Source organism: Bombina bombina, chromosome 1 (genome assembly GCF_027579735.1).
Source record: "Bombina bombina isolate aBomBom1 chromosome 1, aBomBom1.pri, whole genome shotgun sequence".
NCBI lineage: Eukaryota > Metazoa > Chordata > Amphibia > Anura > Bombinatoridae > Bombina > Bombina bombina.
In genome coordinates this window covers 1380606137-1380631136 of record NC_069499.1, presented here as the reverse complement: position 1 = coordinate 1380631136, position 25000 = coordinate 1380606137, and the positions used below count along the sequence as shown (strand labels likewise).

The 25000-nt window shown below is 37.5% G+C and overlaps 1 protein-coding gene across 1 annotated transcript in view; it reads left to right on the top strand.

The window, feature by feature from the left end:
* LMNA (lamin A/C) overlaps positions 1-25000 on the top strand; it is an 86423-nt gene that overhangs the window by 46110 nt on the left and 15313 nt on the right. The window contains exons 3-11 of the mRNA XM_053704474.1: positions 7088-7244; positions 9785-9910; positions 12175-12345; positions 12891-13016; positions 13406-13626; positions 17757-17973; positions 18171-18278; positions 23459-23578; positions 24066-24182. Of these exons, the coding sequence (XP_053560449.1) occupies positions 7088-7244; positions 9785-9910; positions 12175-12345; positions 12891-13016; positions 13406-13626; positions 17757-17973; positions 18171-18278; positions 23459-23578; positions 24066-24182 (1363 nt within the window). The remainder of the gene's footprint in view (positions 1-7087; positions 7245-9784; positions 9911-12174; positions 12346-12890; positions 13017-13405; positions 13627-17756; positions 17974-18170; positions 18279-23458; positions 23579-24065; positions 24183-25000) is intronic.

Below are 25000 nucleotides of genomic sequence, written 5' to 3'. Positions count from 1 at the left end.
CAAGTATTTGGCTGCAGTAATATTCCTCAGAGACACATAGGCTTTTGTAATGATAATGTAGCAAGTATTCTGTAGTCAGAAATCAAGTTTTTTTTTCTTTTTTTCTTTTAAAAGGATTTAAAATTGATTTTGAAATTCCGAGCAGTGCATTACAATTTCAGAAGCATGTTTAAAGTGATGTAAAAGTACAAGAAAATGCCCTGATAGCATTTTATCATCACACTTAACTATGTATTTCACCCTTCGAAAGGGATTAAATGTGATTTAAGTCAGCTGCAGAGATGCAGTGTACTGAACAAATCTGGTGAGACAATGACAAGAGACTTTTGCACATAACCACGAATCACCAGCTAATTCACCATAATGCACTGCTGATCCTTGGTCTGCCTATTATGCTTTTCAAGGGAACAAAGTCAATTTGATAACAGAACTATATAGAAATAAAATGTATTTAACTAGAGCATTTTATTTTTTAATTTATATTTTTAATATTTTATTATGTGGTTAAATACATATTCAAATTGAAAAAAAGTATTTTGCCACTCTTCTAAATAAGCTCCTTATTAGCAAAGATAAACAGTATATTGGAAGGTGTGAAGAGGGCGCTATACAGCCAACACTAAAATAATATAAAAGAATTTGTTATAATAAAATTAAATATTTAATAAAAATGTATTTAAATACATATATTTCACAAAAAAGGGATAAAGCCACAAAAACGCACAATAGAAAAACAAGGTTTTACCAAACCAAAGTGAATTCAGGGACGTCTCCCTGTGTTATAATAAACGCTCCACTTTAGGTTGAAATCTCAGTCCTCCAAATGTGTTTAAGATTATTTAAAAATAATTAAAACAAAAGTCAGAGACCACCTTATTTATTTGTTGATTTGTCAGTGTAATACTGATGTATTCCAGATACTTTGTATGACTTATAAGTCCCAGGATGTGCAAAGTTAGAGACTTTTATATAGCAGATTCGTCAGTGTTTCACTGATCTATTACAAGTGCTCATGGTCATTTGAAAATGTCAGCTTTAGCATAAACAGAGTAGAAGCGCTCACAGTACCTTGCCAAGGCTCCCTATATACCTCTGAATATATATTCAAAGCTGTGCTCGCAATGCCACGAGGAGGATACAGGTGCTGAGCAAGTGAGAAGCCATGCTTATTCTCCAATCACTGGTCATATGCCCATCCATTAAAGTTTCATAATTCTGATACAGCAAACAATAAAAAAAAAAAAAACTTCCATTATCAAAATGTGCACAGTCTCTTTATATGCACCCTTTTTGAGGCACCAGCTGCTACTGAGCATATGCAAGAGTTCCCAGTATATACGTATATGCATTTGTGATTGGCTTATGGCTGTCACAGGATACAAGGGGCAGGGAAAATGGAAGTAACTTTGAAATTTGTCAGAGAAAAACATCTATTACTCCTTCAAAATACAGAATAAGGGTCAGATTTATTAAAAGGCTTGTGTCCCTATCGGTTGCAAGCTCATTAATGCAAGTGCATACCTCTGATATTTGTAAGACAGTGGCTTAAATCGATCCTTCCCAAACTCTCTCCACCTCACAGTTGGTGGATTAAAATCACCCAGGACTGGGGTTGCCACCTCGGCCATGTTTTCCTGGACTCTTATGAGTTACACATTCTGCAGGGTGTGCAGAGGAGAACATGAATTGCACCCCTGGATAGCAGATGAATAGTGATCCTGACAGCACTATTCATGTTCCTCCCTGCAGCATGTGTAACTTATAAGTGTCCAGGAAAACATGGCCGAGGTGGTAACCCTACCCCAGACTGATCCAATTATACAAGATCAGGGAGTGGACCAATGCTATTACACACCTGGAAGCTCAACAGACAGCCAACATACAGGTATGTCAGCTGTCATTAAGGGGTTAAAATGATGCTATAATTTCCCTTTAATACATTTTCAGTTCTGGCAAAGTCTGATACTGTCCCTGCAGCTTCAGTTCATCACGGTGCTCTATTTAGCATTCATCTCTAATGTTTATTTAATTTTTAAATATAATTTAATGCTCTATTCCTATCTTTGCTCTTCTGCTCTTGGTAAAATACTGATATTTAATGTTTTATTATGCAGATAAAAACCTTTTTCTTATTATTGATTTGCTTGACGGCTTGCTGAGAAGCAAACTTCATTGTTTGTCTTATCAAAGCAGCAATTACATTATGCCATGTTTCATTATATACTGAATAATGGCAAACTGGGAACTGAGAACAAACTGTTGAATGAATGGCTTTATTTGCAGGATATTACTGTGATTGGTCATGGCTTACTTATCATGTTTATGTTACCGTGGCTGGCTATCCATCGGCATGATATATATAAACAGCGGTAGCTTTTACTGGAAGCATTTTTCCTAATACATTGCAAGTCTGATTCTATTCAAAACTGAAATGCACTCATCTGCATTTCAGTTTTGACAAGCTTGTCCCTTTAAAGGGACAGTGAATTGAAAAGTTGGTTAGCCTTTAGGGGTCAATTTATCAAAGGCTTCGCCCCGCTATGGCTGCAGGTTCTCACAAGAAAACCTACTGTCCGTATTTAACAAGAAGCGGTCATCAGAGGTGACGAATTTTAATCTCCCCGGTCTCGTCCGAACGGGGAGATTGACAGCTCCTGCCCGTGCGTGATTGGCTTTGCGCGGGCAGGGGGCGGTATTGCACTTGAGCGCAAAATAGTGCTTGTGTGCAATGCTGAATTCCGGCAGCGGAATTCAGTCTACTAGTGGCGAGCTGCGGCAGACAGGGGCGCATATGTACGCCCCTTTCCGCTGCAGCTTGATAAATCGACCCCTTAATGTGTTTCCAATGATTTGTGATACTTGCTGCAGAGTTTAAAATGTATGGGAAATCGCTCCTTTAGTTTGTTTTTTATATAAAATAGCTGGTTTGCTCATAAAAAAGTGTACTGATTTCTCTATATACACATGCGTATATATACACATGCGTCCTTATCTCTTTGTCTAAAAAAGAAAACTGATACTTAGAGAGAGCAATTGAAAATTAACATTTAAGTATCTGTCACTTCTGATCCTACAGGGCTGCCACTGGTTCTTGTTTACATAGCTTTTCTTTTGATACAAAAACATATATATTTTCAATATAGGTGGTGGTTTTAACAGCCAAAAAACTCATTATAAGGGAAAAACATTTTACAGTACACTGACCCTTTACTATTATGTTTAAAAAAAAAACCACACACACACACAAAAAACCTTAAAGTGAAGGTCGATTTTGATGAATTAGTGCCCGGTTTTTAATAAACCTTTTAAAAACAAGGGCACTTTAATTCATCAAAATTGACATTTCACTGTTTTCTTCAAAAACTTTTAATCCTGAATGCCGCTGTAGCAATTCCCCAAGCCGTCGGAAGCCTCTGCAGACTTCAAAAATGACGAATCAGGCTTCCTCCAATCACAGCTTCCCCCCAGGGGAATCTTGGCCTGATGCAAAGCTGTGATTGGAGGAAGCCAGCTTTGTAATTTTGGACCCGCGAAGAGTGCTTGCGGTGGGCGGAAGCCAGGATTAAAAGGTACGTTTTTGAAGAAAACAGTGAAATGTCAATTTTGATGAATTAAAGTGCCCTTGTTTTTAATAGGTTTATTAAAAACCGGGCACTAATTCATCAAAATGGACCTTCACTTTAAGGTTTGTGTACTTAGCACTATCCAGCTTTTCACATTTCTGGTTTAATAAATGACACAGCAGATTAATATTATTTTTATTGTTATTTTATATATCTTTCTTATAGGAACATAATATAATGCTCTAATCTGCTACAGCATTTTATTGTTATACTATAGCCTGTAGAGAAATATGTTTTTTAATACTGCCCCGAAGAAGGTTAAACACATAGTTGAATTCTCCTCCAGAGCAGCACGGCAATGGGCTGTTAATCCTGAGCTGAACCCAGCTGGAGTTTGGCAGCTACACACAAATGCTGCCCTGATTGGCTCAGTGGCCGTGTCCAGCTCTAGACCAGTAATGAATTGTATCTGGGAAGCTAACTTTAATTGTGTGTTTTAAACCTTTTGTAATCATGTGCAATAATAAAACACTTTAGAGCACTGAAGCATTTTGTTTTGCTTATTTTTGTTCCTTTATTAACGTGAATGTAAACTTTAATGAATTAAAGGCCAGTATCAAACAATAATCTTAAAAACAGGGGCACTTTTAATTCATTAAAGTTTACAAAGATGTTTATTTTTTACAATACTTACCTTTGCGTTATGTAAGTACAATACTCTGCTTTCCATAAAGCAAAGATAAGTATTTTTAAAATTAAGCATCTTTGTAAACTTTAATGAATTAAAGTGCCCCTGTTTTTAAGATTGTTTGATACTGGCCTTAATTCATTAAAGTTTACATTCACTTTACGGAATAAACACTGGAATCATGAAAGACAATTTTGGGGTTTTCTGTCACTTTAAATAAAAAAAAAGGCCTTTGTTGTAGCTTACAATACTCAATACAACTACAGAAGAATGTTTATTATTGCAAAAGATATATATGACTATCCAAACATTCATTTTAAAAAAAAAAGGCCTTTGTTTTTGCTTACTATATAGGGAAATATATTATTGCAAAAGCTAAATTATTATCCCAACGTGCCTTAACTAAAAGAAGCCTTTGTTAAAGCTCACTATGCTCAATAACATTTTAGAGGAAGGGCCTCAGTGGCTCAGACTATAAAGCAAACTTAAAGGGATACTGAACTCAATTTTTTGTTTCATGATTCAGATATAGCAAGCAATTTTAAGCAACTTTCTAATTTACTCCTATTGTCAATTTTTCTTAGTTCTATTTGTATCTTTATTTGAACAAGCATGAATGTAAGCTTACGAGGCGGCACATTTTTGGTTTAGCACCCTGGATAGCACTTGCTAATTGCTGGCTGCATTTAGCCACCAATCAGCAAGCACTTCCCAGGTACTGAATCAAAGATGGGCCGGCTCGAGAGCTTACATTCCTGCTTTTTCAAATAAAGATTCCAAGAGAACGAAGAAAAATTGATAATAGGAGTAAATTAGAAAGTTGCTTAAAATTAGGAAAAATGTGGGTTCAGTATCCCTTTAATATACACAGCATAATGTATATTGGGTTAGCAGAACCAGTATTGCAGCCATATTCAGTCGCTGCCTTGACACCACCCCTCCATTTCACATATTTTTATAACAACAAAAAGATATAAATAAACTAGAAGCTGTCCAACGGAGTGCTACTAAAATGGGACATGGTCTAAAATATAAAACGTACAAAGAAAGACTCTATGATCTAAATATGTATAGTTTAGAGGATTGAAGGGAAAGAGGTGACATGATAGAAACCTTCAATTATATGAAGGGACTTAATAAAATAGAAGCTGAAAGCATTTTTCACAAAAAAATAAATGCCAAAACAAGGGGTCATAATCTAAAGTTAGAGGGTAGCAGATTCAGGAGAAATTTAAGGAAGCATTTTTTTACAGAAAGGGTGGTGAATTCATGGAATAAACTTTCATTTGAGGTGGTAAACACAAAGAGGGATATTTGTCAAAGGTATGTCGTACTTGATCCGACAGTGCGGATCAGGTCCGACATACCTCGATGAATGCGAAGAGCAATACGCTCTCCGTATTCAGCATTGCACCAGCAGCTCTTGTGAGCTGCTGGTGCAACGCCGCCCCTGCAGACTCGCGGCCAATAGACTGCCAGCAGGGGGTGTCAATCAACCCGATCGTACTCGATGGGGTTGAATTCCGGCAATCTCTGTCCGCCTGCTCAGAGCAGGCGGACAGGGTTATGGAGCAACGTTCTTTAGACCGCGGCTTCATAACTGCTGCTTCAGGCGAGTCTGAAGACTCACCAGAAACACGGGCCCTCAAGCTCCATCTGGAGCTTGATAAATGGGCCTCAAAGACTGTAATGCCTGGGACATGCATAAGGCTCTCCTAAAGAAAAAGTAACATGTAATATGAGTAGAGTTCATAAGGCTCTCCTAAAGAAAAAGTAACATGTAATATGGGTAGAGTTCATGAGGCTATCCTAAAGAAAAAGTAACATGTAATATGAGTAGAGTTGATAATGCTCTCCTAAAGAAAAAGTAACATGTAATATGAGTAGAGTTCATGAGGCTCTCCTAAAGAAAAAGTAACATGTAATATGGGTAGCGTTCATGAGGCTATCCTAAAGAAAAAGTAACATGTAATATGGGTAGAGTTCATGAGGCTATCCTAAAGAAAAAGTAACATGTAATATGGGTAGAGTTTATGAGGCTATCCTAAAGAAAAAGTAACATGTAATATGAGTAGAGTTCATGAGGCTATCCTAAAGAAAAAGTAACATGTAATATGAGTAGAGTTGATGGGCCTTTTTGGTTCTTATTTACCATCAAATTCTATGTTTAGATGCTAGTGATTACTTTACACAAAAAACGGACACATATATAAATAAATAATATATATATATATATCAATTAAAGTATAACTTTATTTATTTAGTAAGGTCTTACATTCTGAGAGAAATAAGCACTTTTTTTTTTGCAGCTACGTTTGTTAAAATAAATGCACCAAGGGATTTAATTTAAAATGTCAAAACTAAGAAGCTTCCTTCTTTTCATTTTGTAGCCTAGTGACAGCCTTTTTTTAAGATTTTCTGAAATATCTGAACTCTGTACAGTTGGTTTCTTGTGGTCTCTTATAAATAAAGTCGGGTTGGAATTATTTTGGTCCTGTAAATACAGGATATTGATAGACTTCCCATGCATAACAGGACTTGCACTAATCACCAGCTGTCCTGTTTGCCTACTACTATATGGTCTAACCAAGAAGCTATGAGATCTCAAACATGACTTCTGTACCTGCCACAGAAAACACTGTTTATAATAGGATGCTTTTCACATAGTAAGTAGATTTGAAAGATGTGTTGGAGAAAACAGCTTAGAAACAGGGAGAGGCTGGAGAGTATAATGTGAAATAAATCAAACAACTGGTTCTTTTCTGTTGTAAGAGGATTTCATGTTTAATTTTCATGCTTCCATTTCTACCTATCCTTATGATGTTTGATTTTGCAGGAACTCCAAGAAAGAGGCTGATTTGCTGTCCGCTCAAGCTCGTCTCAAAGACTTAGAAGCTCTTCTAAATTCCAAAGATGCTGCTCTGACCACTGCCCTGGGAGAGAAGCGAAACCTGGACAATGAACTTCGGGAACTCAAAGCTCAGATTGCTAAGGTAAAGGGGCAATGAGAAATTGTGCAACTAGAATAAAGCCTGGGGCAGGCAGGGAAGTGCGCTGTATTTAACTTAACTGAATTGGAACTTAGGAAAGCGGGTTTTTTTATCAGCACTTTCTATTTTATAGAAATCTATTAAAAATTATTTTACGTAGGAAAAGATAAAAGCAAGCCTTGTCTACAATCTGTTTGCCCTCCCTGTGGTGAACTTTAGACTTTAAGCAAGAGTGTTGTGCAAGAGTTCACCTACAGTGCTTATGTAGGGTTCACAGCCCTAATACAAAAGCATGAGGCATGCACAGATTAGGTAAATGCACTCATCAAATCTGAAAATGAGCTCCACATATTTTATAGGCTTTTGTAAATACAGTATATTTAGTCTATTTGAAACCAACTAAAACCTCACTAACAGCAAATACATATATATAAAATTGCAAAAACTTTACAGAAGGCTTCTTATAAACATGTAAAAGAACTAATATCATCTTGATATATATGGTGCAAATCCACAATTCCAAAATCCAAACTTATTCTGAAATCCAAACTTTTTTAATTAATATTTTTTTTAAATTTTTTTTATAAAAAATTACTTTTTTTACATAACAGTACTGTAGTATCCTTTATATAAAATTACCTTTAGATTAAATGTATACGCTGTATTATGACATGTAAATATTGCCTAAATTACATAAGATGTTGTTGTTTACACTTGGTTCCATCCCCTCTCCAAACTGTCCCATTTTACAGATGCAAATATACAAATATTCCAAAATTCAAACTTTCCCGAAATCCAAACCTTTTCCAGTCCCAAGCAGTTTTGAATAAAGGGTTTTCTATCAGTTCTTAGCATAGTACAAATAAAGCATATACTGCTTTGTAACAATAAATCTGCATCATCTTGTTCACAGCTGGATACAAAATAACAGCCCTACTGTGCATGAGATATTGCAATTTATTGTTGGTATAGATGCTTTTTAAATTTTTTTTAGACTTTAAAGACACAGGAAGCACCAAATTTTTTTATTCATGATTTGGATAGAACATATCATGTTAAACAACTTTTCAATTTATTTCTATTATCAAATTTACTAAATTATCTTGTTACCCTTTGCTCAAAGAACAGCATTGCACTACTGGTAGCTAGCTGCACTCATCTAGTAAGCCAATCACAAGTGACAATTATGTGCAGGCAACAATCAGCAGCTAGCTCCCAATAGTGTTGGATATATGCGTATTCTTTTTCAAGAAGGAATACCAAGAGAACGAACGACATTTGGAAAAAAAGAAGTGAATTTAAAACCCTTTAAACAGAAGATTATTGATTAAAAAGGTTCCATTGTACAATATGTAATTATTCATATTCATTGTTTTGTGGTTTTTGGTAAACATTTGCTCTATGCTTTGCAATTGTAAGTGGCTGGATAAATTGTTACAGTCTTATATATCATATAGCAGCAATTAAGTACTGCATTGCAAAATATCTGCGTAACATTTTGTTTTTAATATTTCAATATGTAATTTTTGCATTGTATTGCAATTCAGAAGCCTCTTGAGCATGTTTATCTTAGCGCTTCTGCCTTTGGCAATTAGGGAGATACTAATAAGCTCTTGCACACATTAGTCAATACATTCCAACCTCTAGGGTTCAGTGGGAAAACCACAATGTCTAAAATTAAATTACAAGAAAAGTGTGCAAAATAATGATGAAAGTAAATGTCATTTTTTTTTAATTTGAGCTTCATTCAGTAATACCACTGCATGTAAATGTGCACTGGTATTACAAGTTAGGCGCAATGCAAACGGAAGCCTTGCGCTCACGAGAGTGTGTTCCATATGCTCCAATGGGAGCCTCATTCTCATAGCGTCAGACACGGCAAAGCACCTAGCACAGCGCAGGGGGCAATTCGCACAGTGTTGGGCAGCAAAATAAAATGATATATGAATATAACATATACATGTATATGTTTATATGTGTATATTCACATAAATATATATTTACAGTAAAAACACGGTCCCCATTCACATCAAAGTAAAGGCACTTTCAGTGCTTTTTTTTTTTCATCACTTTAACCACTTATAACTGCTTGGTGCAGGTTTTAATAAAAAAATAACGTTGCTCATCTTTTTATTTTAGTTTAAAGAACTGTCCACTTTATTGGGGGGGCAATTGGGGCACATTTTTTTCATTAAAAGTTCTGACCTTTGGTTAATTGTGCTAAGTTCAAAGTGAAACCTGGAGCTTGTGGTAGCATTAACCAGCCAATTGTAATGGCTGGTTATTTAACGTGCGCCATAAACAGACAAAATTGCCCCTTTTACAGGTGCACGTTAAAATAGCACTCCACTTGTAATCTAGCCCTTTATGTTATTAGAAATCTGCTTTGGTAAAGGAAAAATATATATACGGTATATGTGTTTTACATTTTACACTGTATTCTTGTGCAATGCATTGTTTGGGAATTTAAATAGTGCTCAGAAACTCACTGAGCATATGTGACATGTTGTAAGCATGAGGTGACAATGCGCTCTCCTTTGCAGTTGGAAGGCAGCTTGGCTGATGTAAAGAAGCAGCTTCAAGATGAGATGTTGCGCCGAGTGGACGCTGAAAACCGTAACCAGACCCTGAAGGAAGAGCTGGAGTTTCAGAAGAGCATTTACAGTGAGGTGGGTCCTCTCTTTAGACTGCTGTAGAACTAGGAACAACTCCTAGCTAGGAACCTATCTTAGTCCTCGTCTAAAATGTTTAAAATAATGTTATTATTTTATTTGTAGAACACGTTCATATTACATAGGTGGCAGCTTTGCTAAAAAGTCAGATTGTATTTGATTATTCTTTCAGCCTTTCCTTTATTATTGTGAAGCTTTGCAGATCTCTTTTCTAGTCACAGCAGTCTGAGATATCTGTATGTGTATCTTAATAAATGATCAGCAACAGTGTCCTAAAAGACAAGATAGAGGCGGCGCCTCATGGTGTGATATCGTAGGGAACAAGACAAGTGTTGTGGGTAAAAATGCCAGAATACTCACAAACGTTCTTGCACATCCAGTGCATTATCTTAATAAATGGCGTAATCACAGACCACTCAGCAGAAAAATACAGGCTCCACCAAAGAGATTTAAACAGTTTTAATAAAACACAAAAATCTCATATTCTTAATGTACATCTTACCAATTTTTTGAGCTGTGGACTATTTACCTGGCAACTACTCATTCAACTGCACATTTTAAGGATATCTGGGAAATATTGTGATTAATTTACCTGTGTTCCTTCACCACTTAACCCCTTAATGACCACAATGTACCCTGTATATCACTGGTCGTTAAGGGTTTTTTCAGGACATAATAGCACAAGTCTAGCAAGAACACGCTTTTAATGCCCTCCCTCCAGAAGGCTTTGTGGAATAGAGCAGTCTTAACGCTGGTGGCAAGACCGCGCTATAAAACAATCAAGTCCCAAAAAAAGGCCAGCGACATACAGGGTACGTCGCTGGTCCTTAAGGGGTTAAAATGTAGTATGTTAGGTATATATGATTTAGATTAGAGGAACACCATGTTAGGGTACGATAACCTCATATGTATAATTGTAATTATTATTTATTTTTCAGACAAAGGTACTCTATGATCAATTATTAAGTTTTCCATAAACAGTTAAAGGGACAATCAAGTAAAAATTAAACATTTGTGATTCAGATAGAGCATGCAATTTACTTCCATTAACAAAATGTCTTTTTGTATTTACACTTTTTGAGTCACTAGCTCCTACTGAGCATGTGCAAGAATTCACAGAATATATGTATATGTGATTGGCTGATGGCTGTCACATGATACAGGAGGAGTGGAAATAGACAAAACTTTTAAATTTGTCAGAAAAAAAATCTACTACTCATTTGAAGTTCAGATTAAGGGGCATATTTATCAAGCTCCCCGTGAAGGCTCACCGGAAACAAGTTATGAAGCAGTGGTCTAAAGACCGCTGCTCCATAACCTGTCCGCCTGCTCTGAGGCGGCGGACAGAAATCAATCCGATCAAATACGATCTGGTTGATTGACACCCCCTGTTAGCGGCCAGGGGGCGGAACTGCACAAACAGTTCACAAGAACTGCTGGTGCAATGATAAATGCTGACAGTATATGCTACATCGTATCATGTCCGCTCGCACTTACATAAATTGACCCCTAAGACTTTTTATCATGCATTTGCTGATTATGTAATTCAACTGTATTTACTGGTCATTTAAAAGGATATGAAACCCATTTTTTGTTATGATTCAGATACAACATACAATTTTTTAAAAAAAGGAAGAAATTTGTAAATTTACTTTTATCATCGAATTTGTTAAATTCTCTTGGTATCTTTTGTTGAAGAAACAGCAATACACTACTAGGAGCTAGCTGAACACTTCATGTGAACCAGCGACAAGAGGCATATATGTGCAGCCACCAATCAGCAGCTAGGTCCCAGTAGTGCATTGCTGCTCCTGAGCCTACCTAGGTATGTTTTTTTCAAAAAAGGTAACCAAGAGAGCAAAGCAAATTTAATAGAATTTACAAGTACACTGGAAAGTTGTTTCAAATTGCATCTTCTTTCTCAATCATGAAAGTTAAATGTTGACTTTACTGTCCCTTTAAGTTTTAAATATGCCCAGTTGGAGTCAAATCCAGAGCTAGGTTTATGTAAGCTGTGTAATTCTTTATTTGTGTGCTTAAATTATAGTAACAGGTTTGTATCACAAATTTCTTGTCAACACTTTAGTTCATCCCGTAAAAAATATCAGACAATGCACTTATAAAATAGAACTATTGGAACCAAAACAGAAGCACAAAATGAGAAGATTTTACTAGTACACTTATTTTTGGGTGTTCCTTAAAAATAATAAATAAGTGTGGAGACATCTGGATTTTAGGACTGTGCTTGTTTCTTCCTGTAGGAATTGCGTGAAACTAAGCACCGTCATGAGACTAAGTTGGTGGAAATTGACAGTGGTCGTCAGCGGGAGTTTGAGAACAAACTTGCTGATGCACTTACAGACATGCGGGCTCAGCATGAAGGACAGATCAGTCTGTACAAAGCAGAGCTGGAGAAGACTTACAATGCCAAGGTGAGACTTCACTTATATCAGAGAATGTATAATGAAAGGTACAGAAGTAGGTGGGAGCTGATTTTGAGTAAGTGTTATTAGTTGAGCGATTTCCTAGCCTAGAGACTTAGTACAGCACTTGGGGAGCACATGACTTAGCCTTTTAAGTGCACTGTCATCTTGAGGGCACAGCTAGGAGTGGACTTTATATATATATACGTGGCGAAGGCGCAGCTATGGGAAAACATGACTATATAGAGAAAGTAAAGTGCCGTTGTGAGGATACAGCTAGAGGAGGGCTTGACAATACTGGAGAAGCTGACTATATTGATATAATACATTGTCATAGTGAGGGACAGCACTAGGTGATGACTTGGTGGTACAAGAGAGGACAAAACCACAGAGCATGTGCACACTCTCATGAGGCAAGGAACAAACAACAGAATACTGTAACTACACTAAAAGAAAGAGCATATGGTCTTTACAAAGTCAGGGCATGCCAGGATTATGTACACTCTTCGTGTACACTGTGTTTTCATGACTTTACGTGTGTTTTCACCATACAGTTTGAGAATGCCAAACAGTCTGCAGAGCGTAACAGCAACCTGGTGGGAGAGGCACATGAGGAGATCCAACAGAGCAGAATCCGCATAGACAGCTTGTCTGCCCAGCTCAGCCAACTGCAGAAACAGGTGAGAAAACACAAATCTATACACAGCAACATTTGTAATATGTATGGAGAGCCGTTAGAAATACTGACATAGTCATACTGTATAGCTGACAAATCATTAGTGCTGGGTCCAACCATGCAAACTCTTCCTATGTAACTTTCTGTGGTCCATACTAGGTATCATGCCCTTAGGATGTGGCATTAAACTTAGATAACATCATCAAAATGAGTTTCAGACATTTATGCCTATAGAGCATAAAGCCATGTTATGCTTTTATTATGTTAAATTGTTCATGGTCATCTGACTGTGTCTCTTTAAATGACTAATATCAGGTGGCATCCCATGTTTATTTTACATACTCATGCCAGTCTTGCATCTAATTACTGTGAATGGTGTATTGTACATTTTAGCTGGCAGCTAAAGAGGCGAAGTTAAGAGACCTGGAGGATGCCTTATCCAGGGAGAGGGACTCCAGTCGCCGAATCCTATCTGACAAGGACCGGGAAATGGCTGAAATGAGAGCTCGCATGCAGCAGCAACTTGACGAATATCAGGAATTGCTGGACATCAAGTTGGCTCTTGATATGGAGATCCATGCTTACCGCAAGCTACTGGAGGGAGAGGAGGAGAGGTGAGCAATGAAAGGGAGGTAGAGAGAGGATTTGGGATGATTTAAAAAAAGGGGGAGGAAAGATTGACAATGAAAATATGAAGGAATTTATGTGGTGAGCTTAGAATGGGGAGGTAATCTGAGAATAAAGAAGAAAGGGAATAAAATTGAAAATTGAGTTGGGGGAAAAGCAACGTTTTGTTTAGGAGCAGTGAGAAGAAGCTGGGAGGGGAGCTACAATGTGTGGAAAAAGTTGGATATTGTAGAGATAAGCTGCAGAGATAGAGGGAAAGGACCAGGTAAGTTGAGTGTGTGGTAATGTAAAATAGGAAGGTAAAGTGAGAAGTAGAACGTGAGTTTGGGAGGGACCAATGGATGAAGCAATAGTGAGCTGGGAAAGGGCTGCAAAAATGTTAGGTGGATTGCGCTGGCTTTAAATACCTGTGAACAATTCACAATTTTATAGAAGCCCCACTCAATCATTTTCTTTCCTATGACATGGAGAGTTCACAACGTCATTCCAATTCCTAGTCTGATATTCAACTCCTAGCCAGCAGGAGGAGGCAAAGAGCACCCCAGCAGAGCTGTTAAGTGTAACTTCCCTTACCCATAATCCCCAGTCATTCGCTTTGCCTCTGTCAATGGAGGTTGTGTGAAGATGGTGTCTGAAGATACTTTTCCTGCAAGCAAGGATTAGGGGCTATGATGTGTCCATGTCAATCTCTTTAGTAAAATTAATGGTGGCTATTAGAAGTTAGAAACCGGCAAGGTTGTCTTTGCTTTATTTCTAACCTTTATGCTAGCCTTTCATAGAAAGCCAGGGTTGGTTACTCTGTTTTTTCCTTTTCTACCCAGGATCCTGTTAGAGGGTGATGAAGCTGACAGACTGGGAGTTGCTGTGACTGTCCCACAGCAGAAGACCCTGGACGGTAAGTCCATTTATGTTACTATTCCCTTCCCTTGGCAGGTATCCTGATAGCACTACTATTGCCCTTTTAGATGGGTCTAGGACTTTTAGTAATATCCCTGTCTGGGGATATCAGTCAAGTATGAGCAGCATGGCATTAACCGGCATCTTTTTAACGTATCTTATGAAAAGCTCCGGTTATCAAACTATTGATTACCCTCTGGGGGTTCTGTCATACAATTAACATACTTAGCGCTGGTGTAAAGCTCTCTATAGGGCTCTTATGTTCAGTGAACACTGGTGCATAGCGCAGCACTCATTAGGTAATGTATAGTGCCTGCTTTCCATGGCCACATTCGTATCTATGGTGTTGAGTTAATTGACTACATTCTCAACACTCAGTAAAGTATAGGGTGTTTTTGTAGTATAGCGCTGGTCTAAATGGCCGCATTGCGGTCCTCACTGGGGCGCTTGAGTCAATATGGCTCGAGTTAATGGCGGCAATGACGGCATTGCAGCATATAATAGAGGCGCAGCTCTCCGTATGGGGCGCCGATGGACATTGAGTGCCAGTATTTTTAGCCTCTTTCGCTGTTTTCAGCTAAGTCTCGGCTCATACTGGCCGTTTGTGTATAACACACGCAGCAAACTTTTCAGAGTCGCGTAAATGGCTATGCAGCATACGCAAGTACATCATCTTTAGCCGTTTTCACAAATAACAACCATTTCGGTGATGACCTCAGGGCTGGCCCTAGGGAACTTTTGCGGCATATTGCCGCTTATTTACTTAAGTGGCTTTTCTGTGTTTGTACATCCCCTCTCAGTTTGTCCGGTAAGATTCATAGAGCTGACTCTGCGTGTTGTTAAAAAAAAAAATGATACGTTTTTCCTGCCATGAGCAAGAAGGTCATTTGACGAGTTGTTGCTCGGCACCTAGGGGAGGATTCCTGAGTTGCTATATAGTTCTATAAATCTAACTTCTAAGGCCATGTGTTTGATACCCAAAGTTAGTGGGTTTTTTTATACATGATAATCTAGAACTGACTCCACTATATTTCATCTCAATGCAGTCATTCCTTGGCTGCTTGGAACCTCCTAAGATTTCCGGTGCATTATTATTTATATCTCAGGTTTCCAGAAATATATTTTTTTTGCTGGGTCCTGTGAATAGCTGTCTCTAGGATTAGCGTAGCCCTAATTTGCAAGAAGATATGGGGCTCTGTGTTCAATGGCTCATATTTCTTGAGGATCTCCTAGAGTTTTTATATTATATTTTAAATAATTCTGGTCTCTCCAGTTTTTCAGCATTCATGGAGTTGTATTGCCATCTAGTGACAGTTTTTAGAAATTATAGTTTGAAAAATTATTTTTTTCTGTAATTTCATCTAGAGATTAATATTTACCTTTTTTGTATAAAAAGGTAGTTTCTCTTATGGAACTTATTTCTAGCTAAGCGTACCTGCAGTTTTCTTTTCAGGATAATAAGTAATGAGTTTTTATTGTACTTGCCGCTATCAGGTGGCAGCTAAATGCTAATCATGCTCCTAAGGAAATAGGAGCTGAATTACTTGTTTAAATAAAGAACATTTATAAATATATACACTTACAGCTGACTTTTCAGGATGTATTCTCCTGATAAAAACTACATTTTTATTGTATTGCCGCCATTGGGTGTAATGATACTTTGCTCCTTTTATTTTTTAAGGTGCAATCTTTCTGCAGCCTATTTTCAATCTTTCATAATATTGAGATTAACGCGCACTGTTGGATTATCCTTTTATAAAATGTATATATACTTCTGACTCTGATAGGTTTAGATTTAAGTATAACCTATGTTGTCTAATGAACATTATTTATGTTTCTATTGAAATCTTTATGAATGTCTGTGACATCATATTTCGTCTGACTTTTGATATACATTTTAACAGATATATGTGAGAACTTCACTCTTGGCTGAAGAGTTATAGAAGGAAAAGGTTCTAAAGGACTTTTTACTTTTAAAAAGCCGCTCACGTGACTTCCGCACTTCCGTATACAGGAGCGGAGTTCAGTGAGTCTATAACGCTCTGGTGGCGCTGGATTAGAGAAACAGACTGGGACCCAGGTTCATATCCGGGCGCGGCTGTGATACAGTTGACGGGCTCTATTACAAGGAGCTCAGTCGGTTGAGCATCAGTCTTTAATCTGAGGTCCAAGGGTTCAAGTCCTTGTTCTCTTTAACAAATTCCTCCATCCTTTAAAATAGAAACTATTCGTTCCATTCTTCCATTGGTTCAGGAAGGTCAGTCCGTGATGACCATAGACCTATAGGACGAGTATTTACTCCTTTCCATTCTCAGGAATCATCACCAGTTTTTAAGGTTTGAATTTCTGGAAAAGCATTTCCAGTTTGTTGCTCTTCTTCTATTTGGTCTTGCCACGGCTCCCAGAATATTCATCAAGGTTCTGGGGACTCTACTGGCAGTGATCAGATCCCAGGGAATTGCTGTGGCGCCTTATCTAGACACATCTTGGTTCAGGTGTCTTCTTTCAACTAGCAAAATCTCATACAGAGATGATGTTTTCTTTTCTATGTTTCCAGGTGGAAATTGAATCTGGAAAAAGAGTTCCCTAGTTCCAGCTACAAGAGTGTATTTTCTAGAGGCAATCATAGTTTCCCTGTCCATGAAGATTTTTCTGATGGACGTCAGAAAATCCACACTTCTTGCTTCTTACTTTTCTCTCCAGCCTGCTTTTCGTCCATCAGTGGCTTATGCATGGAGGTGATTGGTCTGATGGTGGATTCCTTGGACATCTTTCCTTTTGCTCGGTTCCATCTGCGGTGCTGCATCTTTGCATGCTCAGTCAATGGAACGGAGACCATTCAGATTTATTGCAGAGGATAAATCTGGATCCTCTAACAAGAGACTCTCTAATATGGATTTCCCAGGAACTTCTGTCTCTGGCATTTGCTTTCTGAGACCTTCCTGTGTGACTGTCACTATGTTTTTTTGAGTAAACCTCAGGCACTTATACTATACCCTTGTGTTTCTTCTTTTTCCATTTTCCTTCGGCTGAATGATTGGGGATTATGGGTAAGGGAAGTTACACTTAACAGCTTTGCTGGGGTGCTCTTTGCCTCCTCCTGCTGGCCAGGAGATGAATATCCCACTAGTAATTGGAATGACGTTGTGGATTCTCCATTTCCGGAAAGAGAGAAATTTATCAGGTAAGCATAAATTTTTGTTTTTTCCCTCTCCCAAAGGCTACGACTTTCCCCCAGCCCTCCTTCACATAAGCGGTCCTCTAGAACTGGCGCAGCTCATTCTTCCTTACATTCCTCGTCCAAGAAAAGGAAACTAGAAGACGGTCAGTCAAGAAAAACCACCTTCAACCAGCATGCCAGGACCAGTGGGAAGGTTTCAGTTGAAGAGGTGGATCAGGAAGGAAAATTTGTGCGTCTGAAGAACAAGACCAGTGAGGTTAGTTGGAGTTTGTACATCCCTAAAGTTAAGTCTTCAGATTATTGCCATAAACCAACTTGTGTCTGACCCATAAGTCTAGTTTTCCACATTACTAATTCATAAACATCCTGAGGTCCAAACTTAGTCAATATTTTCAAAATATACATAATTTTTTGCATTTCCTTATGTAATAATCTCTACTCATTTTACATCAGGACCAGTCTTTGGGCAACTGGCAGATAAAACGACAGATTGGTGACGAGGCTCCAATTGTGTACAGATTTCCTCCAAGGATAAATTTAAAAGCTGGGCAAACAATAACAGTAAGTACCAACTACATTCATTTGTAAGTAAACAGTCCATGTATGATTTACGTAAGTTTTTATTTTTCTTCTATGTTTAGTCATAGAGATGGCTGGAGATAAATCCCTGTTCATCAACAGCCTAGGTCACTCCTCTGTACATACCAACTAAGATATATTAAAGGGACACTGTACCCACATTTTTTCTTTCATGATTCAGATAGAGCATGGAATTTTTAAGCAACTTTCTAATGTACTCCTATTATCAAATTTTCTTCATTCTCTTGGTATGTTTATTTGAAAAGCAAGAATTTAAGTTTAGATGCCAGCCCATTTTTGGTGAACAACCTGGGTTGTCCTTGCTGATTGGACAGCACCAATAAACAAATGCTGTCCATGGTTCTGAACCACAAATTTGCTGGCTCCTTAGCTTGGATGCCTTCTTTTTCAAATAAAGATATCAAGAGAACGAAGAAAAATTGACAACAGAAGTAAATTAGAAAGTTGCCTAAAATGGCATGCTCTATCCAAATCATGAAAGAAAAAATGTGGGTACAGTATCCCTTTAATCTTGTCTCTCATGTTTAAATTGACAGCTCATTAAACTGAATTCCTATGTTTAAAGTTAATAAACTCCACTTGAGGAGAGTTCCCCCAAGTACCTTTCTGTATACATTTTCTATAGAGAAATGTTTATGTGGGTTTCATATCCCTTTAAGTTCTCTGGAATGCAAAATCTTGCAGAGGAGAGTGAATGGGAGGACCCGGGCACATTACCTTGTGCATGAAATTTGAGAATATCAATCTTTTATAAATAAGCATGAACATAAAGTATAGGAATCTAGCTTTGTGCTTCCACTCAAAACATGCACACAAAAAAAGACTTTAACTTGTAATTGATAATGTAGAGCTGCTGATGTATTTCAGTGGTTCATATACAGGCGTACCTCCGAGATTTGCAGGTTTGGTTCCAGACTACCGGAATAAAGCAAATATAGCTATAAAGTGAGTCACCCAGTGTATATGAAAGTTATATTTGCACTATACCTCATTTCTAATAAATGCCAACTATTATCTGAGCCTTCAGTGAGTTATAATCTTTTTGCTAATGGTGTATGTATGTATGTATATATATATATTTGCTGATAGACACAGTGTGGCCACAAACCTTCAATTTGTAAAAAGAGCAATATCTGTGAGGCGCAATAAAACAATCTGTGCCAGGATATTGTTCTGCGAGGTGCAATAAAACGATCTGTGCCTGTATATTGTACTGCAGCTCACTCTAGTGGTCAAGCACGGATAGTTGAGTTCACTAGTATCATATTTTTACCACATTTTGTTCTTAGTTTTTAAGATAATTGAGAAAATTCTCAGATGCAGGGCATTAATAATCTTCCATGCTGTAATCTTCCATGCTGTAAGTGTCATTGTTTTATCTCCTGGGGAAGCTGCCTCACAGCCATTGCTAATCAGAGATTTTTAACCACTTTGCTTTTAAAACTCAATATTTCTAGCTCTCAAGTAGCTGCTCTCTGTTCACTGTAGCTGCATAACTTAATCCCAGGATGTGCACATGAACCTATGACAATAAATGTAGTGAGTTATGCAACACAGTGTGCCGCTGCTCAGTGTGGGGGGGGGGTGAAATATGGAGGCATAAAAATGTACTAATGAACTAGAACACAAAGAAGTTGGTAGAGCTTAGAAAATATAAATGAAAAATGGCTGCGTTGTTGCCTTCCCAGAGGCTGAGGTGCGTTGTGCAAATGTGCCAAGGAAACAGAAATTCTGTGACAAGAACATATATTTATATTTGTATAATTCCGTGTTTCACTCTCTTAATGTCTAATGCATTATATCTCCTATACACATTTTCATTCTCTTGTTCTCACCTCCTCACACAAGTAATACCACACTCACCTCTCCGCTCATTCATAAGCGGATGTGTTGTATCATATTGACTTTTCTGTTATTTTTAACTACTTTGTTTTACTGCTCAGTTTGCTGATAGACACATATTTTATAGCAAACACTATTTCTGTATTTACATTGCTCTGTTTTTTTATCTCATTCATTCTTGCTCCTTTTTGTGTTTTCTTCCCCGTTTCTCATATAGTTTTTTTTTGTTTTGTTAATGGAGCCTTTCTCAATTTCCACTTATATTCTCTTTTGCTTTCTGTAGGTTGTTTTGATATTTCCCAATGTTTTATTTTCTCTTTTTGACAACCACACATAATCCTTTTACATATTTTGATATTTTTTTTCAAACAATAATGTGAGTTGATATCAGAAGAGACATAATACAACAAGAGTATCGATAATATCTTACCATAAAGCACACCTAATGGTCGTTATAATTTTTATATAATGTATTTTTCACTATTACATTAAAGAGATAGGAAACCCAAACATTTTCTTGTGTGATTCAGACAGAACAAACCATTTTAAAAAAAGTTTCCAATTTATTTCTGTTATCAAATTTGCTTTGTTCCTATGGTATTCTGTGTTGAAGAGATACCTAGGTAGGCAGGGCCGCCACTAGAAATGTTTGGGCCCCTGACTTAATCATTGATCAGGCCCCGCCCCCATTTGACATGTGCAATTTTTGACCAAGTGACTAAAATGTATATATGCACTTTATTCTTAAGTGTAGTCAAACTTGGAAATGTAAAGGTAGTAACACACAAACACAGACACACTCATACACTGAAACACACACTCACACATAAGGAATCACATATAGACATTCTAGCAGACACGCAAAGAAACACACTCAGCACTTGTTTACATTGACCTAACAACAGTGACAAGTAATGAGGTAGACTACAGTTTTGTCAAAAAAGGAGATTTGCAAAACAAAATATGGAGTTTTGATTATGTTTTTGTCAAGGAAGATACCAACTAAATGATGACAATAGCATGCAGTGGCTGAAAAGAGGGGTCCTAAACTGCCTAAACAATCATTTAAAGGTTAAACAATGGATTGGTGACTTCCGGAAAGGTCTCATTAGTCTCAGTCTGTAGAAAGATGTGAATAATCAGTAGTAAGGTCAAAATGTCTTAAAAAGGAACCGACAATAGACACACACACACACACACAAACTTGCACATACACCCAAGGAAACACCGACAGAGACAGCCTCAGAAAACACACAAAGACATACACACACAGAGACACCAACATAAAACACACAAAGACATACACACACACAGAGACAACCACATAAAACACACAAAGACATACATACACACACACACACACACCCTCACTGAGACATCCACAGAAAATACACAAAGACATGGACACACTCTCACAGAGACACCCACAGAAAACACAGAAATACGCACTCACCCTCACAGAGACATCCATAGAAAACACAGACATACATACATAAGCACACCCACCCTCACAGAGACATCCACAGAAAACACACACAGACATACACACCCACCCTCACAGAGGCATCCAGAGAAAATACACAAAGACATACATACACACACCCTCACAGAGACACCCATAGAAAAAGCACAAAGACATATGCACACACCCTCACAGACATCTACAGAAAATGCAAAAAGACATACACATCTACCCTCAGAGAGAGACCCACAGAAAAAATACATACACACTCATAGATACACAAACAAAAGCACAAAGACATAAACACAGACACCCACAGAAACACTCACAGGAGGTAAAATGTCTGCACATTGCATCCCCTAAATCAACAGTGTGTGAATTGTAGAAATTAAGAGATCACTTTTTAAAGAATCATATTTGTAAATGTGCAAACAAAAATAATTCTGTGAATTCAAAATTGTACATTAATTATCTGGGTAGATGGCTAGATGGAGAAAAGTACTTTTGAAAGGTTGACATGTTTGTTTTTCCCCAACCAAGAGCACCACTTCAAATATGGTGTACAAATGTTCCCATCTGTCAGCTGTACTTATGTGTTTTGAAAATGCTGTACTCTATATGGTCTTGGTGGAACCATAAGCTGTGGTACTCAGTCTCATACCATTAGATCTGGTTAAATGCAGGGTTTAGGCTGGTTTGTATGTATTTAAAAAATTAAGTCAGCTGTAGTGTAAACTGAACAGTGTTAAGTTAACCTGTCTCATTTAAAACACTGAGCAATCTTAGTCTGAGAGTATAACATTTTATGCAGATGTAAAAATCTTAAATAAAAGGCCTCCTTGCATAAAGGGGCAGTAAACTGGAATGTAATTAAAATATATATATTAATAAAAAAAAACTCATATCTGCCAAAAGGGCACCTACCATTTGTGTATTGAGGAGGAAACATTTCTGCATGGCTTTAAATATAGAATTTCTACAGCATTGTCAAATAATCATAAATACACTGCTGTATATTGCTAAAATAGTTTTATGGAACCCTGGCCCCACCATACAACTACTACCACACTGAAGTTACAATCCGAAATTGCACAAAGAAATAAAAAACATTTACTAAGTAAGTCCTACCTCCTCTGCAAATGAAAGTGATCAGCCACCTGACTCAGGCACACACTGTACAAACTGAAGTGCCAAGTCTGTCTCACACTGTGCATAGTGGTTTAGTGCACACTCAGAAATCCTCTCAAATGCTAATGCTTTACTCCTTGTAATATTTTTTTTTAAAATAATAGTTGTTCTTGCCTCATGGGGCCCCATGGCCCATTGGGCCCCTGACAGGAGTCACCCCTGTCACACCCTGATGGCGGCCCTGTAGGTAGGCATCTGGAGCACTACATGGAAGGAAATAGTGCTGCCATCTAGTACTCTTGCAAATGGATAACATTCTTGCAAATCTGCTGCCATATAGTGCTCCAGAAATGGGCCGTCTCCTAAGCATATGCCCATGCTTTTCAACAAAAGATACCAAGAGAACAGAGAAAAATTGATAATAGAAGTAAATTAGAAAGTTTTTAACATTGCATGCTCTATCTCAGTGATGGCTAACCTTGGCACTCCAGATGTTAAAACTACATTTCCCATGATGCTTAGGCACTCTGAAGTCTAGTTGAGCATCATGGGAAATGTAGTTCTGAAATATCTGGAGTGCCAAGGTTCACCATCATTGCTCTATCTAAATCATAAAAGAAAATTTTGAGGTTTCATATCCCTTTAACATCCATGTTCCTTTGTGAGCTCCCTGCTGTGTTGTTACTTATTGTATAATATTTCTCCTCAGATTTGGTCTGCCGGTTCTGGAACTACAAATAACCCTCCCACTGATCTTGTTTGGAAAGGACAGAACTCCTGGGGAACTGGAGACAGCATCCGTACAGCTCTACTTACCTCTAACAATGAGGTGGGTTCATCAATATAAATATATTAGTACACCCAATGAAGTGTTTCATTCTCTTGGATGCACAGTCAAAAGATGTGGTTTGGTGTTGTTCCCAACACACTACAAACGTATTGGTATTTGACAAGAAGACAGAGGTACTATAAACTGTAGTAGAATTGCATAACACAAAACTCACATTTCAAATTAGTTGTAGATTTTTTTTTACAAGTTGTTTCCACTTTCCCTCCCCTCTGTATCATGTGACAGCCATCAGCTAATCACAACATGCATATATGTATCTACACTGAACTCTTGTTCATGCTCAGTAGGACCTGGTGCCTCAGAATCTGTGCATATAAAATGATTGTGAAGAGTTAGATAACCCAAGTAAATTGGGAAAAATATTTTAGTTGAGTGCTCTCTCTGAATCACGAAAGTTTTAATTTTGCCTTTGTGTTCCTTAAAATATGAGAATGAGGCAATGACTAATTTTCCCATCCTCTTGCAGGAAGTTGCCATGCGAAAACTTGTTCGCACGGTAGTGAATGATGACGAAGATGAAGAAGAGGATGATGATGATGATGATGAGGTGATCCTCCAACACCACCACCACCACCATCATCATGTAAGTATACACTTGAGATCATGTGATTAACACCAGTCTCAGACACGAACATGTGAGATCAAACTACTTCTGTGTGCCAAGAGTAGTTCTGTATGTAGTAAGAAAACATTTTATTGGACTATCATTGCACATTAAAAGACAAGCTTTTAAGAATTTTCTTTCTGCTTCACTCCAGAAGCAATGCAGAGCCACATGATGTAATTTACAAATCCTAAAAACACAGAAAGAAGAGATTCAAAGTGTATATATATATATATATTTATATTTATATATATATATATATATATATATATATATATATATATATTTATATTTATATATATATATATATATATATATATATATATATATATATATATATATATACATACAAATACAAAATTTGTTTTTTTAGCACACCTTACAAAAAGTTTAAATCAACATCTGGGAGTGCTGCCAATATAACCCAGTAATTACACAAACAAAGAGGTATCAGTGCACATCCATTTTCAAAAGCACAACATATTTTTTACTGCTGCAAAAAATTGCCTGCATATATATCAAGAGACAACTATTCTTTTTTAAGTAATATTGGGAACTTAATCACACAATATGGCCATATTTTGCTTAGCCAGTCACCGCTTACAAGGTGCCCCAATTCGACTGGTCCTACTCTAAGTCCTTTTGCCACAGAAGGCTGAAACATTCCTGCTTTTAATCTTCATAATAGAATGAGACTCCCTGGCTTTTTATTCACAACTCTTTAACACTGTAATGAGCACACCTGAACTTGGGTGGGGTGCTTAAACCAATGGGAGATGGTCAGTCTCCCTGGTAAT